Source organism: Rattus norvegicus, chromosome 1, assembly GCF_021556685.1.
Source record: "Rattus norvegicus strain SHRSP/BbbUtx chromosome 1, alternate assembly SHRSP_T2T, whole genome shotgun sequence".
Taxonomy (NCBI): Eukaryota; Metazoa; Chordata; class Mammalia; order Rodentia; family Muridae; genus Rattus; species Rattus norvegicus.
In genome coordinates, this window is record NC_141534.1 from 234,371,480 (window position 1) to 234,397,409 (window position 25,930).

General features: G+C 45.7%; 1 protein-coding gene and 1 long non-coding RNA gene across 7 annotated transcripts in view; one reads left to right on the forward strand and one right to left on the reverse strand.

The window, feature by feature from the left end:
• Apba1 (amyloid beta precursor protein binding family A member 1) overlaps positions 1-5,256 on the forward strand; it is a 206,095-nt gene extending 200,839 nt beyond the window's left edge. For all 6 annotated transcript variants that reach the window (NM_031779.3, XM_087594320.1, XM_087594328.1 and 3 more), the window contains 2 exon segments: positions 601-741; positions 1,423-5,256. In NM_031779.3, coding sequence (NP_113967.2) covers positions 601-741; positions 1,423-1,494 — 213 coding nt within the window. In that variant the 3' untranslated portion in view covers positions 1,495-5,256.
• LOC147997079 (uncharacterized) overlaps positions 1-25,930 on the reverse strand; it is a 74,224-nt gene that overhangs the window by 43,442 nt on the left and 4,852 nt on the right. The window contains exon 2 of the long non-coding RNA XR_015653088.1: positions 16,268-16,367. This is a non-coding gene — a long non-coding RNA (uncharacterized LOC147997079). The remainder of the gene's footprint in view (positions 1-16,267; positions 16,368-25,930) is intronic.

The window sequence follows — 25,930 nt, forward strand, 5'->3', positions numbered from 1 at the left end:
TGACTGGCTGTGCCATCCAGGTCCATGCCAGTAAGAAGCGAGTTTAGCCAGGGACAACCAAGTCAAGAAGAACAGCAAGCACGGCTCTCCTCGAGCCACACCATGGCTCTTTGGATCACACAGTAGCAATCCCCAAATACAGGATCAAACAGTTCCATGGGTAAGCCTGCTTGTGACTATGGAAAGCCGACTGAAACATTGACCACTGGCTGATAAGCCCAATATGGATAGGAAGTGGTCAGAGTTCAGGTCACTAGTAAGGTCACACCTGTCATATCCCCTGTGCAAAGCTGCTGCACTAGCAACCAGGCGGGCCTACAGAACCTGCTTTTGCTGCCACCGAATATGATTCCAGGGATCAGACACAGGATCTGTCATGCTGGTTAAACATTCAGTCACTAGGCTCCGTACCAGGCCGCAGAACCCATCACTCATAAGAAGAACCTGCGAGATTTACATGGCCCAAGCCTCACCAAGTCAGCTTCTCAGGGGTGTTCATGCTAGGGCACTAGGGTTCCAGGGAAGACCATCTTCCACCCTGATGTGGTTCTAAGGTGGGGCACTGCCCATTAGGTGTAACCTGATGTTTGTTTCCGGTAGATCTGTAGCCTCATGAGAGGGGGAATAGCTGAGAGAGGAGGTGTCCGCGTGGGACATCGGATCATTGAAATCAACGGCCAGAGTGTCGTAGCCACACCACACGAGAAGATCGTCCACATACTCTCCAATGCTGTTGGGGAGGTAGGAGTAAGGCCTGGGGCTGAACAGGGTTGAGGTACCTTGTGTGCCCCCGGCGCCATGCTAGCCTTGCTGGGAACCTTCTAGAACCTCCTTTCCCCTCCCTAGATGTTTCTTAGGAAGCATCCCCTCTGCCTCAGACTTGGCTAATGTAACCCCCTCCTCTGCTACCTCTCTTCAATGCTCTTGTTGTGTCACTACTCTCTGTGGCTCCCCAGATTCTTTCTCCCCAATTAATCCTACCCAAATGTGCTTAGAAGACAAAAATTAGATTCAATACCCATCAAGGCAGTATCCCCAGCACTGGCACGGGCTCACACCCAGTCCTAACTTTATCTCTGGGTCTGCTCTCCTGCTTCAGTAGCTGAGCAGTTTTAGACGGTCTGGCATTTCCACGTTGCCAAGAAAGGGAAGCAGGCTGCCAGAAGCCAGAGCCCTCCCCGTGGTTCCGTCTCTATTCAGAGTGCTGTAAAAGCTGGAGCCTTTTACTGGAAAATGAAGCCTTACCCCTATCTTCTTACCATTTAAGAGTCAAGGAAGCTTTCTACAAACCCTGTGGGCTTCAGTCTTCCAAGACCAGGTCCAGGGGCCGGGGGCGGGCAGTCCTGGAAAGTGTCTGTAGTGAGAGACCCTATTTCTGAGGCCCTACTCTTAGCCCCAGCTAACATGGCTTTCTACCCTCAGATCCACATGAAGACAATGCCAGCAGCCATGTACAGACTGCTGACAGCCCAGGAGCAGCCCGTTTACATCTGAGCCGCACCTCCGCGGCGTGGCAGCATGCATGGAGGACTCTCCTCACCGTGGTTGTGTTTCTTGTGCTGCATCTGTGTGTCCACTGAGACATTCCCCTCTCGCACCCAACGTTTGGTTTTACACAGGAAGAGAAGAATCGGCAAGGGCCTCTTTGCTCTCTGTCTCTCTCCAGTTCGCTTTTTTATGTTCCATCCTTAACACCAGGGAAGTTTGGTGTGTGCCCTCCTGAGGGTGGAGAGCAGCTAATATACCTAGGATCATGGTGGAGGCCTTTGGGGGATCTTAAAGTGGTTGTTACTGCCCAAGGAGGCATCATCCCTCCCCAAGAGACACACACTTCCCTGAAGGAGCTCTCAGAGGCAGCACAGGAGATGACTGAGCAGTGCCTAAAACTCACTTGCTGATCTCTCCGCCCTCCTCACCTCACTGATGGAAAGATGGTTGGTGACAGGTGACAGCACTGAATATCCTTAAAGCCCACATCTTTAAGGATGTTTGCTGCCTGCTGTGTAGTTGGAGCCCCGCACATTATTTCTGCCCAGAATTTCTGAGCCACTTTTAAATCCCTTCCCTAGTTTCTTTTAGTTGCAATGTGTGTGCTAATTCAGGCCTAACTTCTGAGAAACAAGGACAAGGATGCTGTGACACCCACCTCAGAGGTCCTGGCAAGTCACAGGGCCTCCAAGGTTCCCCAGGTTTCCAAGGTTACCAATTGGAGGATAACCACTGGCAGGTACTGTCCTAACGTACTTGCACAGGCGCTTATGTGTAACACACACACACACACACACACACACACACACACACACACACACACACACACGAGCCCTGCTCAGTGTTTCATTTGCCCTCTGCCTGCATCCAAGCAGGCTAAAAACCTAGCACACAGACTCTGTGGAGAACCCCCCAGCACCTCTCTGGAAGATCTCCCCTCCCCTAGCATAAGGTTGACCTAGGCAGAAAGCTGCAGGCCTTGTCCTAAGACAGACACTCTCCTGGCCTTCTCTATCCCAATTGGCTCAGAGTCCCCTCCAGGACTCCCCCACCCCATGTACACAACTGGAGGTTGTTCTTGAGGGACAAACCGTGATGGGGGTGCCCTAGTGTCATGCTTTCCTGCCTGAAGGCTAAGCCAGCCTGGGCCTGTTCACCACTACCAGTGAGGATGTGATATTATAAAGGCTAGGACAGATAAGCCACTACATCAGGCAGAATTAACAATTGGTGTTGGGCCTTAGGAATCCCCAACTGTGCCCCAGACACATCCTCTACTGTCTTGCAGATCTGGGAGTTTGCAGCTGGTATGGGAGGCTCGTGGTCTCCCCCAGATGCCTCACGTTTTAGATCACGTCTCAGTCCATGCATGTTTTAATAATGCCATTCTGAGCCAGTTTCCACTTATTCTTGGTCCAAAGAGCAGTTTGTTTCCATGTGGAATGTGGCTCTTTTTTTTCTTTTCTTTTTTTTTTTTTTTTTCTGTTCTTGTTTTGTTTCATCGATGACCTCAGTAGAGACAGGGGAAGAAAAACTAATATATTTTGTAGTATGGATATAATCCCTGTTCTCTGCATCTGGGATATTTATATTGTGTCTTTGGAAATGGGAGTTCAGTGAGCAGTGTTGGGGAGGATGGATTTATGGAGGGAAGAGAGGGATCTAGGGGAGGGAGAGATGTGAATAGAAGAGAGGGAACAGGAGACTTCAGCCAGGGTGGGAAACAGTCAACCCCTGTTGACTTGATGAGTTGTCTAGAGAGACTCTGGAGAGCCCGGTGCTTGCTGGGAACTGCAGTGAGCCCTCAGTTTTACTCTAGCACAAAAAGTCCCAGCGATATGAGACTCCGGCTGCCCAGATGGCTGCCTGAGAAGGGCTGGGCCTGCTGCTGTGAGAACTATGTGGAGTTGGGACCCTAGGAGCCAGGCCGTCTGGACTTGATGTTAAGGCTGTCTAACCAAATGCTCCTGCATGACCAGGCCCAAGGTCAAACCCCAGGAAAGGTGGAGAGCAGGAGCCATGGCTTGGGTTTTCTTTACATCTCCTGAAATAACTGATCTGTCAGGTATCTAATATAATACACGCTGAGGGGTGAGACCCATCTCTGCCAGAGAGGACAGCTAGAACAAAGAGAGACGTTATTGCTGCCATTTCTGGCATTGGGAACCTGGGTAAAGTCACTTGACAGGCTTATGTCCGTCCGTCTGGCCCAGGGTGGCCACCATGGGCAGGCACCTAAGCACCTGGACAGGAAGGCAGAAGCAGGACCTCAGAGGCTAACTGGGACCAGTCAGGGGTAGACCCCACAGACCTCACTCCCAGTAATCACCCCAGGGGAAGAGGAAAGAGAAAGTGTTTTCTATTCTTGTTGCTCCCAACCCTGGAAGCCTTAAGAGGGGCTGAAAAGCAAGGCTTTTCTTGTGAGCTCTCCTAGGGAACTAATAGTTTAGCACGATTGTAAGGATTACTTAGGCTTTTGTGTTAAGGAGGGTTCCTCCCTCCCAGAGGAAAGCCTGGTCCAGGCCCCCTGCTGAAGCATGTTCTTCCTCTTTTGAGCATCAGACTGAATGATTAAACTTGGGGTCAGGTCTCATCTGGCATCCTCATATACATAGTTACATATGTAAATATCTCATAGCTCCCAGTAATGGGGCCAGCTACACACAGAGCTGCCCCCACAGCAAGCAAGGCACAAGCCACTCTGCCCACTCAGCTGGAACCCGCTGGTGACTTGGCTTTGGGGCAGGTTTCCAGATCCACACCCCTCCCCCCAGTCCAATGAGGTTGCACTAGAACCCACTCTGCCTCTGCCTTCTCCTCGGGAGCACTTCAGGGAGCCACCATCAGCCTTGAGTTCACGAGAGGAGGAAAGCCTCACAGATCCAGGCCAGGAGCCCACTTCCTGAGCGATCCCTTCCTTCACAGCAGGCTCTGTGGGAGTCCAGGGGCGGGGGTAGAGCAGAGCAGGCGGCAGGCTGCCATCTCCCTGCACACAGGTTTGCTTTCTGAACTTTGCCCGTCAACATTGGCCTTCAGGGAGTCAGAGTAACCTACTACCTCCCCCATCGCTCCCCTCCCTCCTCCTGCGGCCCCACCCACACCTGTGCTCCCCTTGGCACACTGATGAAAACCCACCCACAGAGCCCTGCTCAGGTCTCTCCACCCACTGGTGTAGCTGTCACCAATGTTTACAACCAAGGGCCACCTCTTCCTGATGTTTTAACTCTCACCTTCACAAGGCTACCTGTTAGTTTGAGTTTCACCTCTGTCTGCTCCTTCCCTGGTTAGGGTCCACTGAGTACACAACTCTGATTTTATCTTCCCTCCATCTAAGGCAGTGTGTGATGTGGGAATGAAATCTCTTGTACATACTTAGCACAGCACCTGGAGTACGAACTCGCACCCCTGTTCTGTAACGGGGTGCATTAGCGCTTACTGTAAAACATCGGGAGAAGTATAGTATTGTATTTGTAACAATATCGTTCTTTGTATACATGAAACTCAATGATCTCTATATATAAATATAAATATATATAAATAAAATATATCTACACGTGAGCCTGGAATGTTGATACTGCACACCCACTGAATGTATTTCCTCTGACAGTCTAATCACCGGTCCTGGCCCACCCTCCCCTTCTTCATGCCGTAGTGGCAGTTGTCTGGTTTGGGGTTGTGACGTATTTAATGTGCTCTCTCCTTATTTAACTGAACGCTAATGTCTGTATAAGAATTGCTGGAACAATAAACAAGGACTTCACCCCCTTGTCTCTGGATGTCTTACTGTTTCAGGGAAGAATGGGGCACTGTGTACAGGGAGGGAGGATTCTGTCTTTAATAAGTTACCTCTTCCAACCTTAAAGATTATGGAGACTGCCTGCTACCCAGGTATTTACTTATCTTGTGAGACTGGCTGGGTAGCCTGTCACCCCCACAGTGTTCTCTGTCTCCTTAGAACACCCTGAAAGCGAGAGGGAGCCTTTTTGATTTATCTAGCACCACTGAAGGAAGGAGAGAAGCAGAAATCAATCCTTCCTCCAAGAAAAATTTAAAAAAACAGAAGCCGTCTTCACTGAGGGCTGGAGCCGGAGGAAAACAGTGCCTCAGGACCAACCTGAGGATGCGTGAGACTTTGCAATTCCACTTTTCAAATTTTGGTAACATGGTTTTCCTGCTGCCCGTGGGCATGAGTGGGGTAGAGGGCTCCCATCACAGAAGACCTGGTCTCTGCTGCCATCATAGTGTTCATTAGGACATAATCTTCCTCCTTTCCTAAAAGCTAGTCCAGGTCCCTTAGAGACTACATCCAAGCTACCAGAAGTCCTGGGAGGCAGCAGCCTGCTGTGCTCCAGCAGCCCTGCCTCTTTGTTACTATATCTTTGTAATAAAATCCTTAAGGTTGAAAAGCTTAAAAAGGATGATAGTGGACTAAAACCCTCCAACAGTTGTCTCCCCACAGAAACATCTTAGACAGCTTGATTCGCTGTTAACACCGACTTTACAAGAGCTAACAAAACCAGATGAGAGATCACAGGATCTTGTTATCCTATGATTAAAAAAAAAAATGTGCTGACAAAAGAATTGCCTATGTCATCCCTTTTCCTGCCACAAATGGCACAACCTGGAAATGACGCTCCTATGGAAGGGAAAGAACTTTGAATGCTGCCCTTAAACCTAAAACCAAATACCAGCCTGGTAGAGAGTCCATGCTCTCCGCCCTGATCCAGTGTCCATGAACATTGATTTGGTGGCCAACAGACCCTGTGACCTCAGGAAGTGGAACGTAGGGAAAGACTGCATCTGCTGGGGACAGGGACGTAAGCACAGTACATTGACTTGGGATTCAAGACTGAGCAGGAAACTTCAAACTAGGCAGAACCCAGTGACACTCCACCCAAACTAGTGCTCCTAAATGAAGACTCTGGGCCATTCTGGCTCCAGTCAGAGAACTGAGGCTCCATGGAATCAATTCGTAGCCTAGTCTGCATCAACTACAGCTGTAGCTGTCTCCTGCCACTAGCACACCACACCATAGCATTGTAAGTTTGGTCCTGTCCCCCACTTACTGCATCAACAGATGGATTAAAACCTAAGAGCCAACTATATGCTGCCTATAAGAAAGTCACTTCTAAAGATATGTAACGGACAGACGCTGACAGGGTGGTTTGTGAGCTCATTTTCATTGCACACATAGCTAGATTTAGAATCATATAGGAGGTTGGAAAGACATCCATCTGAGTGTATCTATGAGGGTATTTCCAGGTTAACCGAGGTGGGGGAGATCTAGCCTGACCATGAATGTCATTGTCCATGGGTTGGAGGCCTCGATGCAACGGAAAAACAAAAGAAGGAGCCAGTTGAGCCCTGGTGTTCCACGTTTCCCTGCTCCCTGGCGCATGATGATGTGCAGTGCGCTGCTGCATACAGCACTTGGCCGATCCCTCTGAAACTGTGAGTCAAAATAAGTATTTCCTCCCTTAACTCATGTGTCACACAAACGTGACCACCGCAGAGAAAGACGTTCTGTGGAAACGGAACACAAAGGAAAGTGTGAGCAGCTGCCCTCTGATCAGCTGAAATTCACCTCAAACCAGAGTCCGTGACAATGGGAAAGTGTTGTAAAAATATAAAAATGAAAAGAGTATGGATGTCTTTTACCCCGCTGGGTCCACACCGCGGTGTCCCAAGGTATTTGCTAGATATCTTGGTGGAAACACATCCCAGCCGTGCACTTTCCTACACTCAAACCCTCACATAAAAAAACACACAACACGCTTCCTGGTTGCTGCCGCTGCAGAGAGCCCCTGGGCAGCACCCCACGAGCAAACCTGAGCCTCGGGACTACAGGTAAGACCAAATTTTCTACTGCAAGAAAGCTGCCTGGTGAGCTTGGGACACACGGAAGCAGAATTTCTCTAGGACCCAGCACGTTCTGTGTTTACCGGAAGTCCCCCACCCGAGGATCCCGGCCCGCAGCAGCTCTCTGCTCCCAGACCCGGTGAGAGAGAAACCCAACCGCCTGGTCAGGTGGGCACTCCTGAGGCTGCAGAGCAGAAGAGACCACCAACACTGCTCACCCCTGCCCACATCCCTGGCCCAAGAGGAAACTGTATAAGGCCTCTGGGCTCCCGTGGGGGAGGACCCAGGAGCGGCAGGACCCCGCCGGACCCTGAAGGAAACAGACCGGATAAACAGTTCTCTGCACCCAAATCCCGTGGGAGGGAGAGCTAAACCTTCAGAGAGGCGGACAAGCCTGGGAAACCAGAAGAGACTGCTCCCTGCACACACATCTCGGACGCCAGAGGAAAAAGCCAAAGACCATCTGGAACCCTGGTGCACTGAAGCTCCCGGAAGGGGCGGCACAGGTCTTCCTGGTTGCTGCCGCTGCAGAGAGCCCGTGGGCAGCACCCCACGAGCGAACTTGAGCCTCGGGACCACAGGTAAGACCAACTTTTCTGCTGCAAGAAAGCTGCCTGGTGAACTCAAGACACAGGCCCACAGGAACAGCTGAAGACCTGTAGAGAGGAAAAACCACACGCCCGAAAGCAGAACACTCTGTCCCCATAACTGACTGAAAGAGAGGAAAACAGGTCTACAGCACTCCTGACACACAGGCTTATAGGACAGTCTAGCCACTGTCAGAAACAGCAGAACAAAGTAACACTAGAGATAATCTGATGGCGAGAGGCAAGCGCAGGAACCCAAGCAACAGAAACCAAGACTACATGCCATCATCGGAGCCCAATTCTCCCACCAAAACAAACATGGAATATCCAAACACACCAGAAAAGCAAGATCTAGTTTCAAAATCATATTTGATCATGATGCTGGAGGACTTCAAGAAAGACATGAACACACTTAGGGAAGCACAGGAAAACATTAATAAACAAGTAAAAGCCTACAGAGAGGAATCGCAAAAATCCCTGAAAGAATTCCAGGAAAACACAATCAAACAGTTGAAGGAATTAAAAATGGAAATAGAAGCAATCAAGAAAGAACACATGGAAACAACCCTGGATATAGAAAACCAAAAGAAGAGACAAGGAGCTGTAGATACAAGCTTCACCAACAGAATACAAGAGATGGAAGAGAGAATCTCAGGAGCAGAAGATTCCATAGAAATCATTGACTCAACTGTCAAAGATAATGTAAAGCGGAAAAAGCTACTGGTCCAAAACATACAGGAAATCCAGGACTCAATGAGAAGATCAAACCTAAGGATAATAGGTATAGAAGAGAGTGAAGACTCCCAGCTCAAAGGACCAGTAAATATCTTCAACAAAATCATAGAAGAAAACTTCCCTAACCTAAAAAAAGAGATACCCATAGACGTACAAGAAGCCTACAGAACTCCAAATAGATTGGACCAGAAAAGAAACACCTCCCGTCACATAATTGTCAAAACACCAAACGCACAAAATAAAGAAAGAATATTAAAAGCAGTAAGGGAAAAAGGTCAAGTAACATATAAAGGGAGACCTATCAGAATCACACCAGACTTCTCGCCAGAAACTATGAAGGCCAGAAGATCCTGGACTGATGTCATACAGACCCTAAGAGAACACAAATGCCAGCCCAGGTTACTGTATCCAGCAAAACTCTCAATTAACATTGATGGAGAAACCAAGATATTCCATGACAAAACCAAATTTACACAATATCTTTCTACAAATCCAGCACTACAAAGGATAATAAATGGTAAAGCCCAACATAAGGAGGCAAGCTATACCCTAGAAGAAGCAAGAAACTAATCGTCTTGGCAACAAAACAAAGAGAATGAAAGCACACAAACATAACCTCACATCAAATATGAATATAACGGGAAGCAATAATCACTATTCCTTAATATCTCTCAATATCAATGGCCTCAACTCCCCAATAAAAAGACATAGATTAACAAACTGGATACGCAACGAGGACCCTGCATTCTGCTGCCTACAGGAAACACACCTCAGAGACAAAGACAGACACTACCTCAGAGTGAAAGGCTGGAAAACAACTTTCCAAGCAAATGGTCAGAAGAAGAAAGCTGGAGTAGCCATTCTAATATCAAATAAAATCAATTTCCAACTAAAAGTCATCAAAAAAGATAAGGAAGGACACTTCATATTCATCAAAGGAAAAATCAACCAAGATGAACTCTCAATCCTAAATATCTATGCCCCAAATACAAGGGCACCTACATACGTAAAAGAAACCTTACTAAAGCTCAAAACACACATTGCACCTCACACAATAATAGTGGGAGATTTCAACACCCCACTCTCATCAATGGACAGATCATGGAAACAGAAATTAAACAGTGATGTAGACAGACTAAGAGAAGTCATGAGCCAAATGGACTTAACGGATATTTATAGAACATTCTATCCTAAAGCAAAAGGATATACCTTCTTCTCAGCTCCTCATGGTACTTTCTCCAAAATTGACCATATAATTGGTCAAAAAACGGGCCTCAACAGGTACAGAAAGATAGAAATAATCCCATGCGTGCTATCGGACCACCACGGCCTAAAACTGGTCTTCAATAACAATAAGGGAAGAATGCCCACATATACGTGGAAATTGAACAATGCTCTACTCAATGATAACCTGGTCAAGGAAGAAATAAAGAAAGAAATTAAAAACTTTTTAGAATTTAATGAAAATGAAGATACAACATACTCAAACTTATGGGACACAATGAAAGCTGTGCTAAGAGGAAAACTCATAGCGCTGAGTGCCTGCAGAAAGAAACAGGAAAGAGCATATGTCAGCAGCTTGACAGCACACCTAAAAGCTCTAGAACAAAAAGAAGCAAATACACCCAGGAGGAGTAGAAGGCAGGAAATAATCAAACTCAGAGCTGAAATCAACCAAGTAGAAACAAAAAGGACCATAGAAAGAATCAACAGAACCAAAAGTTGGTTCTTTGAGAAAATCAACAAGATAGATAAACCCTTAGCCAGACTAACGAGAGGACACAGAGAGTGTGTCCAAATTAACAAAATCAGAAATGAAAAGGGAGACATAACTACAGATTCGGAGGAAATTCAAAAAATCATCAGATCTTACTATAAAAACCTATATTCAACAAAATTTGAAAATCTTCAGGAAATGGACAATTTCCTAGACAGATACCAGGTATCGAAGTTAAATCAGGAACAGATAAACCAGTTAAACAACCCCATAACTCCTAAGGAAATAGAAGCAGTCATTAAAGGTCTCCCAACCAAAAAGAGCCCAGGTCCAGACGGGTTTAGTGCAGAATTCTATCAAACCTTCATAGAAGACCTCATACCAATATTATCCAAACTATTCCACAAAATTGAAACAGATGGAGCCCTACCAAATTCCTTCTACGAAGCCACAATTACTCTTATACCTAAACCACACAAAGACACAACAAAGAAAGAGAACTTCAGACCAATTTCCCTTATGAATATCGACGCAAAAATACTCAATAAAATTCTGGCAAACCGAATTCAAGAGCACATCAAAACAATCATCCATCATGATCAAGTAGGCTTCATCCCAGGCATGCAGGGATGGTTTAATATACGGAAAACCATCAACGTGATCCATTATATAAACAAACTGAAAGAACAGAACCACATGATCATTTCATTAGATGCTGAGAAAGCATTTGACAAAATTCAACACCCCTTCATGATAAAAGTCCTGGAAAGAATAGGAATTCAAGGCCCATACCTAAACATAGTAAAAGCCATATACAGCAAACCAGTTGCTAACATTAAACTAAATGGAGAGAAACTTGAAGCAATCCCACTAAAATCAGGGACTAGACAAGGCTGCCCACTCTCTCCCTACTTATTCAATATAGTTCTTGAAGTTCTAGCCAGAGCAATCAGACAACAAAAGGAGATCAAAGGGATACAGATCGGAAAAGAAGAAGTCAAAATATCACTATTTGCAGATGACATGATAGTATATTTAAGTGATCCCAAAAGTTCCACCAGAGAACTACTAAAGCTGATAAACAACTTCAGCAAAGTGGCTGGGTATAAAATTAACTCAAATAAATCAGTTGCCTTCCTCTATACAAAAGAGAAACAAGCCGAGAAAGAAATTAGGGAAACGACACCCTTCATAATAGACCCAAATAATATAAAGTACCTCGGTGTGACTTTAACCAAGCAAGTAAAAGATCTGTACAATAAGAACTTCAAGACACTGAGGAAAGAAATTGAAGAAGACCTCAGAAGATGGAAAGATCTCCCATGCTCATGGATTGGCAGGATTAATATAGTAAAAATGGCCATTTTACCAAAAGCAATCTACAGATTCAATGCAATCCCCATCAAAATACCAATCCAATTCTTCAAAGAGTTAGACAGAACAATTTGCAAATTCATCTGGAATAACAAAAAACCCAGGATAGCTAAAGCTATCCTCAACAATAAAAGGACTTCAGGGGGAATCACTATCCCTGAACTCAAGCAGTATTACAGAGCAATAGTGATAAAAACTGCATGGTATTGGTACAGAGACAGACAGATAGACCAATGGAATAGAATTGAAGACCCAGAAATGAACCCACACACCTATGGTCACTTGATTTTTGACAAAGGAGCCAAAACCATCAAATGGAAAAAAGATAGCATTTTCAGCAAATGGTGCTGGTTCAACTGGAGGGCAACATGTAGAAGAATGCAGATCGATCCATGCTTATCACCCTGTACAAAGCTTAAGTCCAAGTGGATCAAGGACCTCCACATCAAACCATACACACTCAAACTAATAGAAGAAAAACTAGGGAAGCATCTGGAACACATGGGCACTGGAAAAAATTTCCTGAACAAAACACCAATGGCTTATGCTCTAAGATCAAGAATCGACAAATGGGATCTCATAAAACTGCAAAGCTTCTGTAAGGCAAAGGACACTGTGGTTAGGACAAAACGGCAACCAACAGATTGGGAAAAGATCTTTACCAATCCTACAACAGATAGAGGCCTTATATCCAAAATATACAAAGAACTCAAGAAGTTAGACCGCAGGGAAACAAATAACCCTATTAAAAAATGGGGTTCAGAGCTAAACAAAGAATTCACAGCTGAGGAATGCCGAATGGCTGAGAAACACCTAAAGAAATGTTCAACATCTTTAGTCATAAGGGAAATGCAAATCAAAACAACCCTGAGATTTCACCTCACACCAGTGCGATTGGCTAAGATCAAAAACTCAGGTGACAGCAGATGCTGGCGAGGATGTGGAGAAAGAGGAACACTCCTCCATTGTTGGTGGGATTGCAGACTGGTAAAACCATTCTGGAAATCAGTCTGGAGGTTCCTCAGAAAATTGGACATTGAACTGCCTGAGGATCCAGCTATACCTCTCTTGGGCATATACCCAAAAGATGCCTCAACATATAAAAGAGACACGTGCTCCACTATGTTCATCGCAGCCTTATTTATAATAGCCAGAAAATGGAAAGAACCCAGATGCCCTTCAACAGAGGAATGGATACAGAAAATGTGGTACATCTACACAATGGAATATTACTCAGCTATCAAAAACAACGAGTTTATGAAATTCGTAGGCAAATGGTTGGAACTGGAAAATATCATCCTGAGTGAGCTAACCCAATCACAGAAAGACATACATGGTATGCACTCATTGATAAGTGGCTATTAGCCCAAATGCTTGAATTACCCTAGATCCCTAGAACAAACGAAACTCAAGACGGATGATCAAAATGTGAATGCTTCACTCCTTCTTTAAATGAGGAAAAAGAATACCCTTGGCAGGGAAGGGAGAGGCAAAGATTAAAACAGAGACTGAACGAACACCCATTCAGAGCCTGCCCCACATGTGGCCCATACATATACAGCCACCCAATTAGACAAGATGGATGAAGCAAAGAAGTGCAGACCGACAGGAGCCGGATGTAGATCGCTCCTGAGAGACACAGCCAAAATACAGCAAATACAGAGGCGAATGCCAGCAGCAAACCACTGAACTGAGAATAGGTCCCCTATTGAAGGAATCAGAGAAAGAACTGGAAGAGCTTGAAGGGACTCGAGACCCCAAAAGTACAACAATGCCAAGCAACCAGAGCTTCCAGGGACTAAGCCACTACCTAAAGACTATACATGGACTGACCCTGGACTCTGACCCCATAGGTAGCAATGAATATCCTAGTAAGAGCACCAGTGGAAGGGGAAGCCCTGGGTCCTGCTAAGACTGAACCCCCAGTGAACTAGTCTATGGGGGGAGGGCGGCAATGGGGGGAGGGTTGGGAGGGGAACACCCATAAGGAAGGGGAGGGGGGAGGGGGATGTTTGCCCGGAAACCGGGAAAGGGAATAACACTCGAAATGTATATAAGAAATACTCAAGTTAATAAAAAAAAAAAAAAAAAAAAACACACAACACAATAATCTTTGACCCAATTGATAAGATATAATTGCCCACTTCAACATACAATGCGCGGTACCATCCATCCCTTAAGAACATTGATAACAACCTGTAAATACACAGAGCAGAATCTTAACATCACCTGCCATGGCTTCTCCCCTCTCTCTCTCCTCTCTCTCCAGTCTCCTCCTCCTCCTTCAAACTTCTCTTCCACCCATCCTTCCTTCTCCTCCAATGACAGGCTTTCTTCTATCCTGTACCTGCCCCTCACCTGTACTTTACAAATTCAATGGAGAGGTGGTTCTGGTGAAGTTACCTGAGTTCTGAGTACGTGACTAGGCAGCTGTCTTCCAGGCAGTAGAATTAGAATCAAAATAGATAATTTTAGGGCAAACCACAACAGGCAAGGAAGGCTATTATATGTTATTTTAAAAATGTTTTAAAAGGTCAATTCAACAAGACAAAAGGATGATTATAGAGATATACACGTCCATCAATGAAGAATGTAAAACAAATGTTAATAGACCATAATGCAATGCTAACTAAGTTACTTTATCATCCTACTTTCTGAAATGGACGTGGCAGAAAAATCAACAAGAAATGGGCAGAGAGAACCTGCACTCCACTCCAAGCACACCAAGCAGCTCAAACGTTCCTACCAGCTGCTGTAGATACATATTTCAACAGCATATGGAGAACTCTTTACAAGAAATCACACGAACAATCATAGGCCATAGAAATCTCAACCGATCCTCCTAACCCACACATCTCAGCCAATGCCAATGCAATAAACTGTTAAGAAATCTTAAGACAACCTTTGAAAACTACAAATACATGGAAATTAAACAACGAACTCCTAGATAACAAATAGTGAAGTAAAAAAAAATTAGATGTCTTTAACAGAAATATAACAATTCCAACCTATGGGACAAAGAAAAGGAAAGAAAACTGAAAGGAGGGAGGAAGAAAGGAGGGAGGGAAGAAGAAAGGGAGGAAATAAGGGGGGAGAAGGAGGGAGGGGAGGAGGGAGGGAAAAGGGAAAGAGATAGGGAGGGAGAAGAAAAGGGAAATAAACAAGGGGATGAAGAAGAGAAAGAAGGTTATTAAGTAAGAAACTTATCATTGTTCCTGAAAGGAAGAAAAGGCAAGGCAAAGCTGAACCCCAGAGTTAATAGAAGGAAAAAATAAAGATTAGAGGAGAAACTAAAGAAAAAATATGAGCCATTAGTAAAAGGAAAAGTTGGTCTTTCCAAAAACAAACTTAACAATGAAGGAAGAGATAAAGGAACGAAACACAAAAGCAGACAGGAAAGAGGTACAACTCATACTATAAGGTGTGAAAACATGAGAGAGACGGTGAGAAATGGGATACAGAAAGCTGATAAGCTAAAAAGATGGACAGATTCCAAGTATGGTTCATACCGTATACGACTTTCCAAGACTGAGGCATGGAGAAATAAAAAAAAACAGAAGAGACAAATGATGTGAGCTTATATTTAGAGAACTCCAAAGACTCAGCAAAAAAAAAAAACAAAAAACAAAACAAAAAACACTTAATAAGTGAGTTCCAAAATGGTTGCAGAAAAGACACAAAACAGGCTGAAATCAGGAGCAGTGTTTCTACATAGCAATGGTGAAGTGGTTAAAACAGAACACAGTAACTAAAAAATAAATTATCCAGGAGAAAAGAGCTCCATACTGAAAGCTATAAAACATTGACAAAATGAACCGAGAAGCCACGTGGATGCAGAAAGGCATCTGTGTCTGCACGGCCAAAGAGTTGATGCTGGTTAAAACGTTCATACCAACTAATCCCAACCAAAATGCCAATGACTTCCTTCCCATACCTAGAAATAGACCCTACATTTGAAAGCACCAAATAAATACTAACCAAATCTAAATAAATAAATAAGTAAATAAATAAAAGCAAATTTGAGCCCAAAGAACATAGAACACATCACCATATCTAACTTGACAGTACACTACAAAGCTATAAGAACTGAAAAATGCTACTGATGTAAAATATGGGCCCACGGCACAAGAGAACACACTCGACCATGCGGGACAGCACAACTGAACTTCTGTCTCTTACACACATAAAAAAAAGTAGAAGCAGACATCGGTGAAATAAGAAAACATAGGGGGGAAAATGACGAGTGAGCTCACGGCGAACTGAAAACCTTCTACACCAGTGAAGGAGACAGAAGAACAAAGACACAACCTAAAATGATGAGAGAAATATTTTCAAAGTATGCATCTAACAAGAGGTGATTTCAACGTAAGGAGATGAATAGCGACCATCAAAATCTTCTTTAAAATGGGGACAAACCTAAACAGATATTTCTCAAAAAACAGGAAAAGGGAAAAAAAAATGGGTCAACGCACAACAGGTGTGTGGCCCCATGGGGAACATCACTGACCATCGAGGAGAGAGACTCAAAGCCACAATGAGGTGAAGTCGTTCCGTGTGGAATGCACTGAGGCAAAAGGCACGGGCATGAAGGAATGCAGGCACCCTACCTGGAGAAAGGAGAATAGAAGGAAATGCAAATTAGTGATGTTACATGCAAATTCCTTAAGAACTAAAATATATAATTTTTGCCTTGTGATCCAGCAGCCTCACTGCTGGATCATATCCAAAACTAAAAAGGTCACTGTGTTAGAAAAGAGCTTGGGTCTTCACACTCGCACACAACGCATTCTCACGCCCACTGAGCCATTACCACGGGTCCCTCAAAGCATCTCTTGAACGGCTCGGGTAGCAGCCAGAAAATCAGGGTCGTCCAACGACCAGCAACAGGACTCAAGAGCAGTGAGGAATAATGACACTTAAAAAAAAAAAAAAAACTCTGAGAAACGAATATGTCATCTCATGAGCTACCAGTCCAAGGGTTTATTGCTAGTCTGCACAGGCAGGCTCCCGGATGGTCACTGATGCGATGACAGGAGGTCACCAGCCCACAGGTGGCTCTTCTCTGTGACCTTCAGCCCACAGTAACCCATAGGAAGGGAAATGGTTGCTGCCGAGGAAACAGGCCTTTTGTGCCTTTTAGCCTGTAGTTTACTCCTAGTCAGCCCCTCTTCGTTTCTTCTCATCACCCTCTGGCCTTCAGTAATTAAATCTAGGGCATCCCAGAAGTTGTTTTTCTTATCGATACCTGTAGTTCACAGCATCACAGGGTAACTGTCAACCCAAAACTTAGCTCTCATCTCAAAGGGAAGAAGAGGGAATTTATTCTAGAGTAGTGGTTCTCAACCTGTGGGTAATGACACCTTCAGGGTTTGAAGGACTTTCACAGGGGTCCCTTATCAGATATCTTGCATGTCAGGATGTTCATATTATGACTCATAACAGTAGCAAAATTAGTTATGAGGTAGCAATAAAAATGATTTTATGGTGGGGGGGGTCGCTACAACATGAATTAAAGGGTTGCAGGAAAGTTGAGAACCACTGTGCTCTAGAGCCAGATGTGAGCTAGCATAACCTAGAAATGCAGACTAGGCTATCCCAAATCCCATGTTCAGTGTGGTAAGTTTTATGGGGTCTTCATAGTTGTAGAACAAAAGAGCGCTACAGATCCAGGCACCTTTCAAATGCACAGTGGAATCCGATGCCTTTCTTGGCATCTGTGTTGGTAGAAGGTAGTGATCTGTCCTATCCTAAAAGGGTTCATCGGTCAGACACAGAGGTGGGTGCCGTAGATTGCTAGTAAGGGAAGCTAAAAAGAGCCCAACAGAGTTTGAGCTGGGCTCTGTTAACATCTCCACTCTCCAATCACAATTAGCCTGGTAGGGTCTTCAACACATACATACATACATACATACATACATACATACATACATACATACATAAGTATAAATTGTAATGTTAATTTTTTTAATTATAAGAAAAAAGATGAACAGTAACTTCAAGAGAAAAATCACTTGATTCAAATTCTGGAAGATCTGAGCAGCCTTACACCACTGTCCTGTCCAGAGGCCCCTGTGGAAAAGCAGAAAGGGAGCCAGGGGCCTGCAGAAGTGGCCAAGCCCATGGGTGTCCTCACTTTTCAACCACCCGCTTTAGAAAGAATTAACTCAAGCCAATCCCATTCCTCCAAGAAGATGCTGTCCTTCCTGGAGGGAGGTGTGCCCTGACCTGATCACCTTCCGCTCAGCTGTGGCTCTTTAGTCCCTCCCCAACACAGCCACACTGGATGCTGCAATACCTTCCCTGCTTCCACTTTAGAAGTCAACTAAACCTAAACTCTGACAGAGCCTTTTCTCCCATCACACGGAGCAGAGTGCCCATCGCAGCCTGCTAGGCAGAGTGGAAAGGGGAATCTCAGCTGGCCCTAGAACCAGGCCTCTGGGCCAGATCCCTATCAAAGCACCATAGATACCTTAATCCCCACAACACCTGCAAGAGGCAAGGGCCGCTTCTCTTCACAGCCCAAGAACCTAGAAATGTTCGACATCCTTAGTGATCAGGGAAATGCAAATCAAGACCCTGAGACTCCCCCTCACACCAGTCAGAATGGCTAAGATCAAAAACTCAGGTGACAGCAGATGCTGGTGAGGATGTGGAGAATGAGGAACACTCCTCCATTATTGGTGGGATTGTAAGCTGGTAACCACTCTGGAAATCAGTCTGGAGGCTCCTCAGAAAATTGGACCTAGTGCTACCTGAGGACCAAGCTATACCTCTCTTGAGCATATACCCAAAAGATGCTCCAATATATAACAAGGACACATGCTCCACTATGTTCATAGCAGCCTTATTTATAATAGCCAGAAGCTGGAAAGAACCCAGATTCCCTCAGTAGAGGAATGGATACAGAAAATGCGGTACATTTACACAATGGAGTAGTACTCAGCTATCAAAAACAATGACTCCGTGAAATTCTTAGACAAATGGATGGAACTAGAAAATATCATCCTGAGTGAGGTAACCCAGTCACAAAAGATCACACATGGTATGCACTCACTGACCAGTGGATATTAGCCCAAAAGCTCAGAATACCTAAACAAAAAAAAAAAAAAAAAACTTCACAGATCATATGAAACTCAAGAAGGAAGATCAAAATGTGGATGCTTCAGTCCTTAGAAGGGGGAACAAAATACAGGAGGAAATACAGGGACAAAGAATGGAGCAGAGACTAAAGGAAAGGCCATCCAGAGACTGCCCCACCCGGGGATCCATCCCATCTGCAGCCACCAAACCCAGTCACTAATGCTGACACCAAGAAGTGCTTGTTGACAGGAACCTGATATGGATGTTTTCTGAGAAGCTCTGCCAGAGCCTTAGGGATACAGATGAGGATGCTTGCAGCTAACCCAAGCATAGGGACCCCAATGGAGGAGTTAGAGAAAGGACTGAAGGTGGTGAAGGGGTTTGCAACCCCATAGGAAGAACAACAATATCAACCAACCAGATACCCCAGAACTCCCAGGAACTAAACCACCAACCAAAGAGTACACATGGAGGGACCCACGGCTCCAGCTGCATATGTAGCAGAGGATGGCATTGTCTGGCATCCATAGGAGGAGAAGCCCTTGATTCTGTGAAGGTTCGTTTCCCCATCATAGGGGAATGCTAGGGTACTGAGGTGGGAGTGAATGGGTGGGAGGGGGAGCATCCTCATAGAATCAGGGGGAGGGGACTTGGGAGAGTGGGGACCAAAAAAAGGGGATAACATTTAAAATAAAAATGCATAAAATATCCAATTAAAAAAAAAGAAAGAAATTAGTTACCTCCCAAGTGGTTCTGGCTGTGCTGGACCCCTGCCTCCTCACCAGTTTTGAAAGCACTCTATGCAGTCACCTCTGAAATAACCACACTGGCACTCCTCCCTCTGAGAACTAGATGGGATTGAGAGCTACAACAGGAATCTTTGCTTACTGCTTGTCATCTCTTCCCCTCATCCCCCTCTCTCCCTCATGTGAGATGACACAAGTTCTTCTGAGAAGGTCGCAGACCACTCTCCCTGGCTCACTTGGCCTAAGTTTGCTATCGACCAGGAGTTGCATGAGATAGAAAGCCCCACCCCACCCCCCTGCCCTGGCCCTGGTAAGCTAGTCCTACAAGGAGAACCGCTGTGTCCCTGGCTGCAGGCAGCACCAAGAAGCCCAGACTCCCATTTGCCCTGCCTTCCTTGCTGCCAGCTGAACTACCCTCTATAACACTCACCCTCATCACTAGGGAAAAGGGCCATCTAAACTGGGTAGCACCAGCGTCCTCCGGGGGAGTCCTAAAGGCAAAGGAAATACTTCGCTCTCATTATCCCACAGGGAGAGAAGGAAGAGTTACTTCTCCGATCTCTGTATTCGCTCAAAAGACATGGCTCCACAGCTGAATCACCAGGGGCCCCTGAATGAGCCTGTTGTGAGCAGCGTGCTTTTGTGTGTAAGCCCCACCCCTCCTCAAATCCCGCCCCTGCGATGCCCCACCCCTTCATCCATCCGGCACCGCCCCAAGCCACCGCAAGGCTTGCAGAATAGCTAGATTTAGTCTTCTAAAAGTCCTGTTTTATCTTGGGTTACTTGACCTCATTGAGTATGTTCATCTTGTGAGACCTATGTGTCTAGTACTAACAGAATTTTTGCAGCTGAAAGGGTGGTCAAAAAAACTGTTAGCGTAGCAGGCCCTATAGGAAGCCAAACGGTTGGTTAATTTTGTTAATGAATAAGACGTTAAGGCACACAGAAATAACGGCCATCCAATGTAGAATGCGAATGTGCTCCTAGGGTTTCAGTCCTCAAGTACAAAGTGATCCCTTCTTTAAAGTCACTGCAGACTGTGTGAGCCCTGACGGTTAATTGTACAACTGTGGGAGAGTATATTTTCATGGGTTACTAAACTGCTCACTTAGAAACAAGTAACGTGGCTGGGGGAGAAGGCTTAGTAGACAAAGTGCTTGCCATGTAAGCGTATGGACCTGGGTTCAATCCCCAGCACTAATGTAAAAAGTCTGCATTTCCAGCATTGGGGAAGTGGAGACCGGTTTGGCTAGCAGTCTAGCTTAATCTATGAACACTAGGGTCATTGAGAAGCCCTGTCTCAAAAAATAAGCTGGAGTGGCTGAGGGGAACATTTGCTGCTGTGGACCCCTGGCCTACACACGAGTCTTCACATGTGCATGCACGCCCATACACTTAACACAAGAACACATACAAGGACATGCACACACATCAGCTCAGCAGTAGACTGATCACCTCGAGCGTGTGAGGTCCTAAAGTTCAGCAGTGCAAATTATGTTTAATGCATCTCACTTGATTTTAAATTTCCGATGGTTAAAGTGGTAAACGTTTTTATGTTTTCATATCCTCTACCACAATTTAAAATTTCTTCATTTGGCATGGAATGAACTGGGTGGTTGTTACTTTATGGAGATTAGGTAGAAAGGGTCTTTGAGAGAGTGGAGGGGGGACTCTTGGTGTTCCGAATGGACACACGAGAGCCAGGAAGCCAGCCTCTCCCAGCAGTGCTTGACTCCGGTGACCAACCAGCTTGGCAGGCAAAGGGTGGCTTTGGCAGATAAGGTGACTGAAGAACTGTACACATCTCTAATTGTTCACTGCTCCAGCGTGTGTGTTCAACTCCTCCCAGCGCTTCCTTCGCTTTCTCTCAGGGAAACCACAGGCTTCAGAAACCAAACGCGAGGTAAGACTCCCTCTGGTGGAATAATGAGAGAACAAATGCGCAGCTGCAGGAGTGCGTTTTACATTCTAGATGAAGACACTACAACTGCAGGCAGAGTCTGGGCTGGAACTCGCTGATTGCCGCTCAACTCTGCAAGCCCTGCAGGTCAGGTCCTGGAGCCCTGGAGGGAGGCTGATTACACTACAGTGACCCTTCTTATAGGCCACCCAGGGGTTTGTCCAGTCATTTGGTGGAGACCATACAATTCAAAGGCGTAGGCCCTGGAGCAGCTCGCTGAAGAGATCCACACATGCTCGTCAGCATAAAGAGAGTGCGATAGAATTCCCTGAGTCAACTTAAAATGTAGATTATTGTTTCCTAGAATTCTCCCCCTTGTGACTCCAAGTTCAGGTGGTTGGACATAGAAGAGCAAACGAGATTTGGGAAGCTAATCAGAACCAGGACTGTGTAATGTCAGGAGAGTGGCAGTGCATATCCATTGTTGCTGACTGGTAGGCTTCACCGCCATCAGCACGCACATACTTCAGCTGCTGAGTACTGGGTAAGGTGCAATACAGCAAACCCCTCCTGTGGTTTTCCATCACAGAAGTGATGGGCAGCTGTGGCTAACTCCATGCCAGTCTATCCTTATGGCCTCGGCCTTTCTTTGGGACAGCCAGCCCTGCTGGGGCCAGAGGTCACACCACACACAGGCCTCTTGCTGGCCAATACAAGTTGGCTGAGCTGTAGGGAGTGCCTTACTCCCACACACCAAAGGAGCCCAAGCACAGGAGGGAAGAGAAGAAGCCTGAGGCAGCCAGCCCAAGCACGCTATGCTCCTTAACACCCGCTAATAGCTTTGGCCCAGCATCCCTCCTTCTACCATTGCCCAACTCCGAACATTTTATTTGTGAAGGGAATTTGGTCCACCGTGCTCTATGGCATCAGCAGATACAAGAGCGTCCCCATGTTAAGTTTGCTTCCAAAAACTGGAAGCTGGAAAGAACAACTCCTGCTTCTGCGAAGATAAACCCCTCCCTGGCCACACACTCCACCCTTTCCCATGCCCAGGATCCCATGGCAACTGCAGAACCTCCTCATCCTCCTACTGTTGTTAAGGAAACAGGCTTGGATCCTCCAGAGGGCAGTGGGCCAAGGACACTGAACCGCTAATTAAAAGGGCCCAGATTGAATGCAGCTGACTGGCATTCTGAGTCCCTAGGAGAAATTCGCAGAGCATTCCACAAGAGAACCTGAAGGAAACACATTCATCTCCCAGTCATCGAGAGAGACAGCTCTCTCCCCATACCCCCAAACCAGCCCTGGTTCCTCATGAAGAGAACACTGGAGGAGGAAGAACTGTGGGTTGCCACAATCTTGGTGATTCCAGAGAGCCATTGATCTTTAGAAAATCACCACAGCCTTTTATTTTCTTTCTGGAGGCTTCACCAGAGGGTCAGTGTATATAGCGTCCTGTGGCGACAGCCCAAGCCATGGTGTGTGGCAGCCCAATGTTAAACACAATCAATACTAAAAATTAATTTGTGAGCATGAGAGATGGCTCATATAATAAGGTGCTTGTATTACATGCAGGCATGAGAACCTGGGTCCTATCCTCAGGGCCCATGACTCCAGTGTGACAGAGTGACAGTACAGGCCTGGAATCCCAGCAGAGCAGAAAGGAGACACAACAGCCTCCAGAGAGACTTGCTGTTCAGTCAGTATAGGCTGTGAGTGACCTTCAGGTTCAATGAGAGACCCTGTCAAAAAAAAAAAAAAAAAAAAAAAACCTACGGTAGAAAGCACTAAAGGAAGACAATCACTATCAATCTCTGAGCTACACACACACACACACACACACACACACACACACACACACACACACACACAAATCAAAGAAAATCGCTGGTCACAAAAGTACAGCATCATCAGGACACAATGCTTCCTGCCCTCCACACCGGGTCGGCCCCAGCACCGTGGGGACAGTAACATGCCCATAGAGCCAACAGCTCTGATAAAGTCTCTGGACTTTAGGTCTTCCCCGATCGTTGGGTCAAACTGTGGTACTTTGCCGCCTCCTGGTGGCGCACAGCAAAATGCCGCGGTACTCCTCATCCCTGGTACAGATGAAGGCAAGCGCGCACAGTATCTTCATCGTCCTCAATTCTCTAGCCATCCCGTAATCCTTGGCTTTATCCTTCCAAGCAGGTGAGGGCGTAGCAGGGAAGAAAGGCCCCCACCTCGATTGTTTTGCCTTTCAAGCTACTTTCATGAAAAAGCAAATCAAGCAGAGAAAGAAAGTTATCAAGCTGGAAAGCACAGACTCTTCGTGGGCTTCTGCCCACATTCCAGAACATCCCTTCCACCAGGTTCCCTCCAACCCCCCGCACTGGGTTTTCAGAGTTTCAGCCAATCTAACCCTGGGGTCTGTTTCTCCTGACCTGGGACACCCATGATTTCTACAACTCAGCTGTGCAACATCCACTTGGAGTTGCATTCTGGAGGATGTGGGACAGTGATACCCAAAAGGTTTCAAGAGAAAATGGTCTCCCTGTCCGCTGACCCTGCTTCCCCAGCCGCTTGCTATCAGAACATCCGGCGCTGAGCAGATTTCGTGCAGCAGCAGCTCTGTGATCAGGGAACGCGGACTGCACTGACCCTGCTCAAAACTTCTGGGCCGAGTGCCTATCTGCCTCCCAGCTATGCACCGGAGACATCCAACCCGCTCCCACAGAGTCGGTTTCCTTTCTACTGCCTGCTCCAATCTGAAAGCCAAATGGATAATGGGTTTATGTTGTTCCTGAACACAACGAAACTGACCAATGGGTAATTAAAACAAAAAAGTAATATGAAAGCAGAACTCTTTGAAGTGCAATCTAACCGGAAATGCACCAAGAAAGCTTCCTATTTAAAAAACAAAACAAAAACAAACAACAACAAAACCTTACTATTTGTAATACCTTAAATACCCAGTGGTGAATCAAAAGGTCTTTTAGTGTTAAGTGGAATGTTTGGGCTCTTTTTAGATTACCAACGTCAGTCATCAAGAGTGGCTTCAGATTTAATTCTGTCCAGCTGGGCAGAACCCAAACAAAATCCCTGCCTGTCTGAATTTACATGCCAGTGGAGGAGATAAAAGATAAAGGTAAAATATATAGTTCTCTCAGATCACGGTGTGTGCTGAGGGTAGGGCGGGATGAGTGAAGAAGTATGAAAGGTTGCAGTTTGTGTAGAAGAGAGGGGTGTGTGTGTGTGTGTGTGTGTGTGTGTGTGTGTGTGTGTGTGTGTGTGTGTGTGTGTGTGACGGTGGGAAAGCCTGATGCAGATTGAGAGCAGCAGGCTTGGAGGTTGGGGCATTCAAAGCCCTGAGATAGGAACAGGTACTCTGCTTGCTTAAGGAACTCTGGGGAAGCCAGAGCAGCATGGCCAGACCACAGGAGAGGAAGGAGCCGGTGTAAGGGTGGGGACTAGAAAGCTAATGCAGAACCACACACCTGGGAAAACTGAAAAGGGAGGGGACATACAATCACAGACAGCCTAAGTACCCAAAGAGCATCCAGAAGCCTAGTGGACTAAGACAGGTTTCCTTTCACACTTTTAAACATAAAGTTATCCTTTTAAGCCCCTTCCACTGCCCCATTATGCTATCATACTTTTTATTAAAAAAAATTCTTGCTGGGGATCAAACCCCAGGCTTCAAATATGCTAGGCAAGCATTGTCACTGAGCCACACCCCAAGCTGTGAAGATACTTCTTGAAGAGGAATTTTAAACCAGCACCATGACTTCTCTGGCAAAGGACGACATCCAAAGACCTGGGTCTTTATGATTTGGCTGGAATACAGACGCCATTTTAATCCCTCTGACTAGAAAACAGGCATGTCCTTAGTACACACACCTTTAGTCCTAAATGATGTAGGTAAGGTTAGTTTGTAGAAGGAAGTGGTGATTTTTGAAAATGACAACCAATTAAGGGAGGTCAGTTAAGTTCAGGCAATGCAATCGAACTCAGTGCAGTTCAGAATTGAGTTCAGTTCAGTGCAGTTGAGTCTGTGCAATTCTGTTCAGTTTATGCAAACAGTGCAATCACAGTACAGTTCACTTCATGAAATCCAGAGACAGTTGTTCCAAGCAGAGCAGCCAAGTCAGAAGCCGAGAGAAGCTGGTTTGAATCAGTCAACTTGGAGAGGAATTTTAAGCCAGACCAGCTGAGTTGAGCCAGCCAGCCAGAGTTCAGAAAGAACTAGAAAGGGTGAGCTTATTTAGCAGTAAAGCTCCGAGATGACAATTACGTCTGGCAATAAAAGTTACTATTACACTTCTGAAGAAAAATGCCCCTGCCCCTTGCAGTTTTGATGATTTTTTGATAATCTTGCATGCAATTCATATTTTGGTTCTTAAATCCCAAACCTTTCTCCAGGTTTCTGCAATAACGTTGCAAGAAGAGTCCAGTTGTTTACATG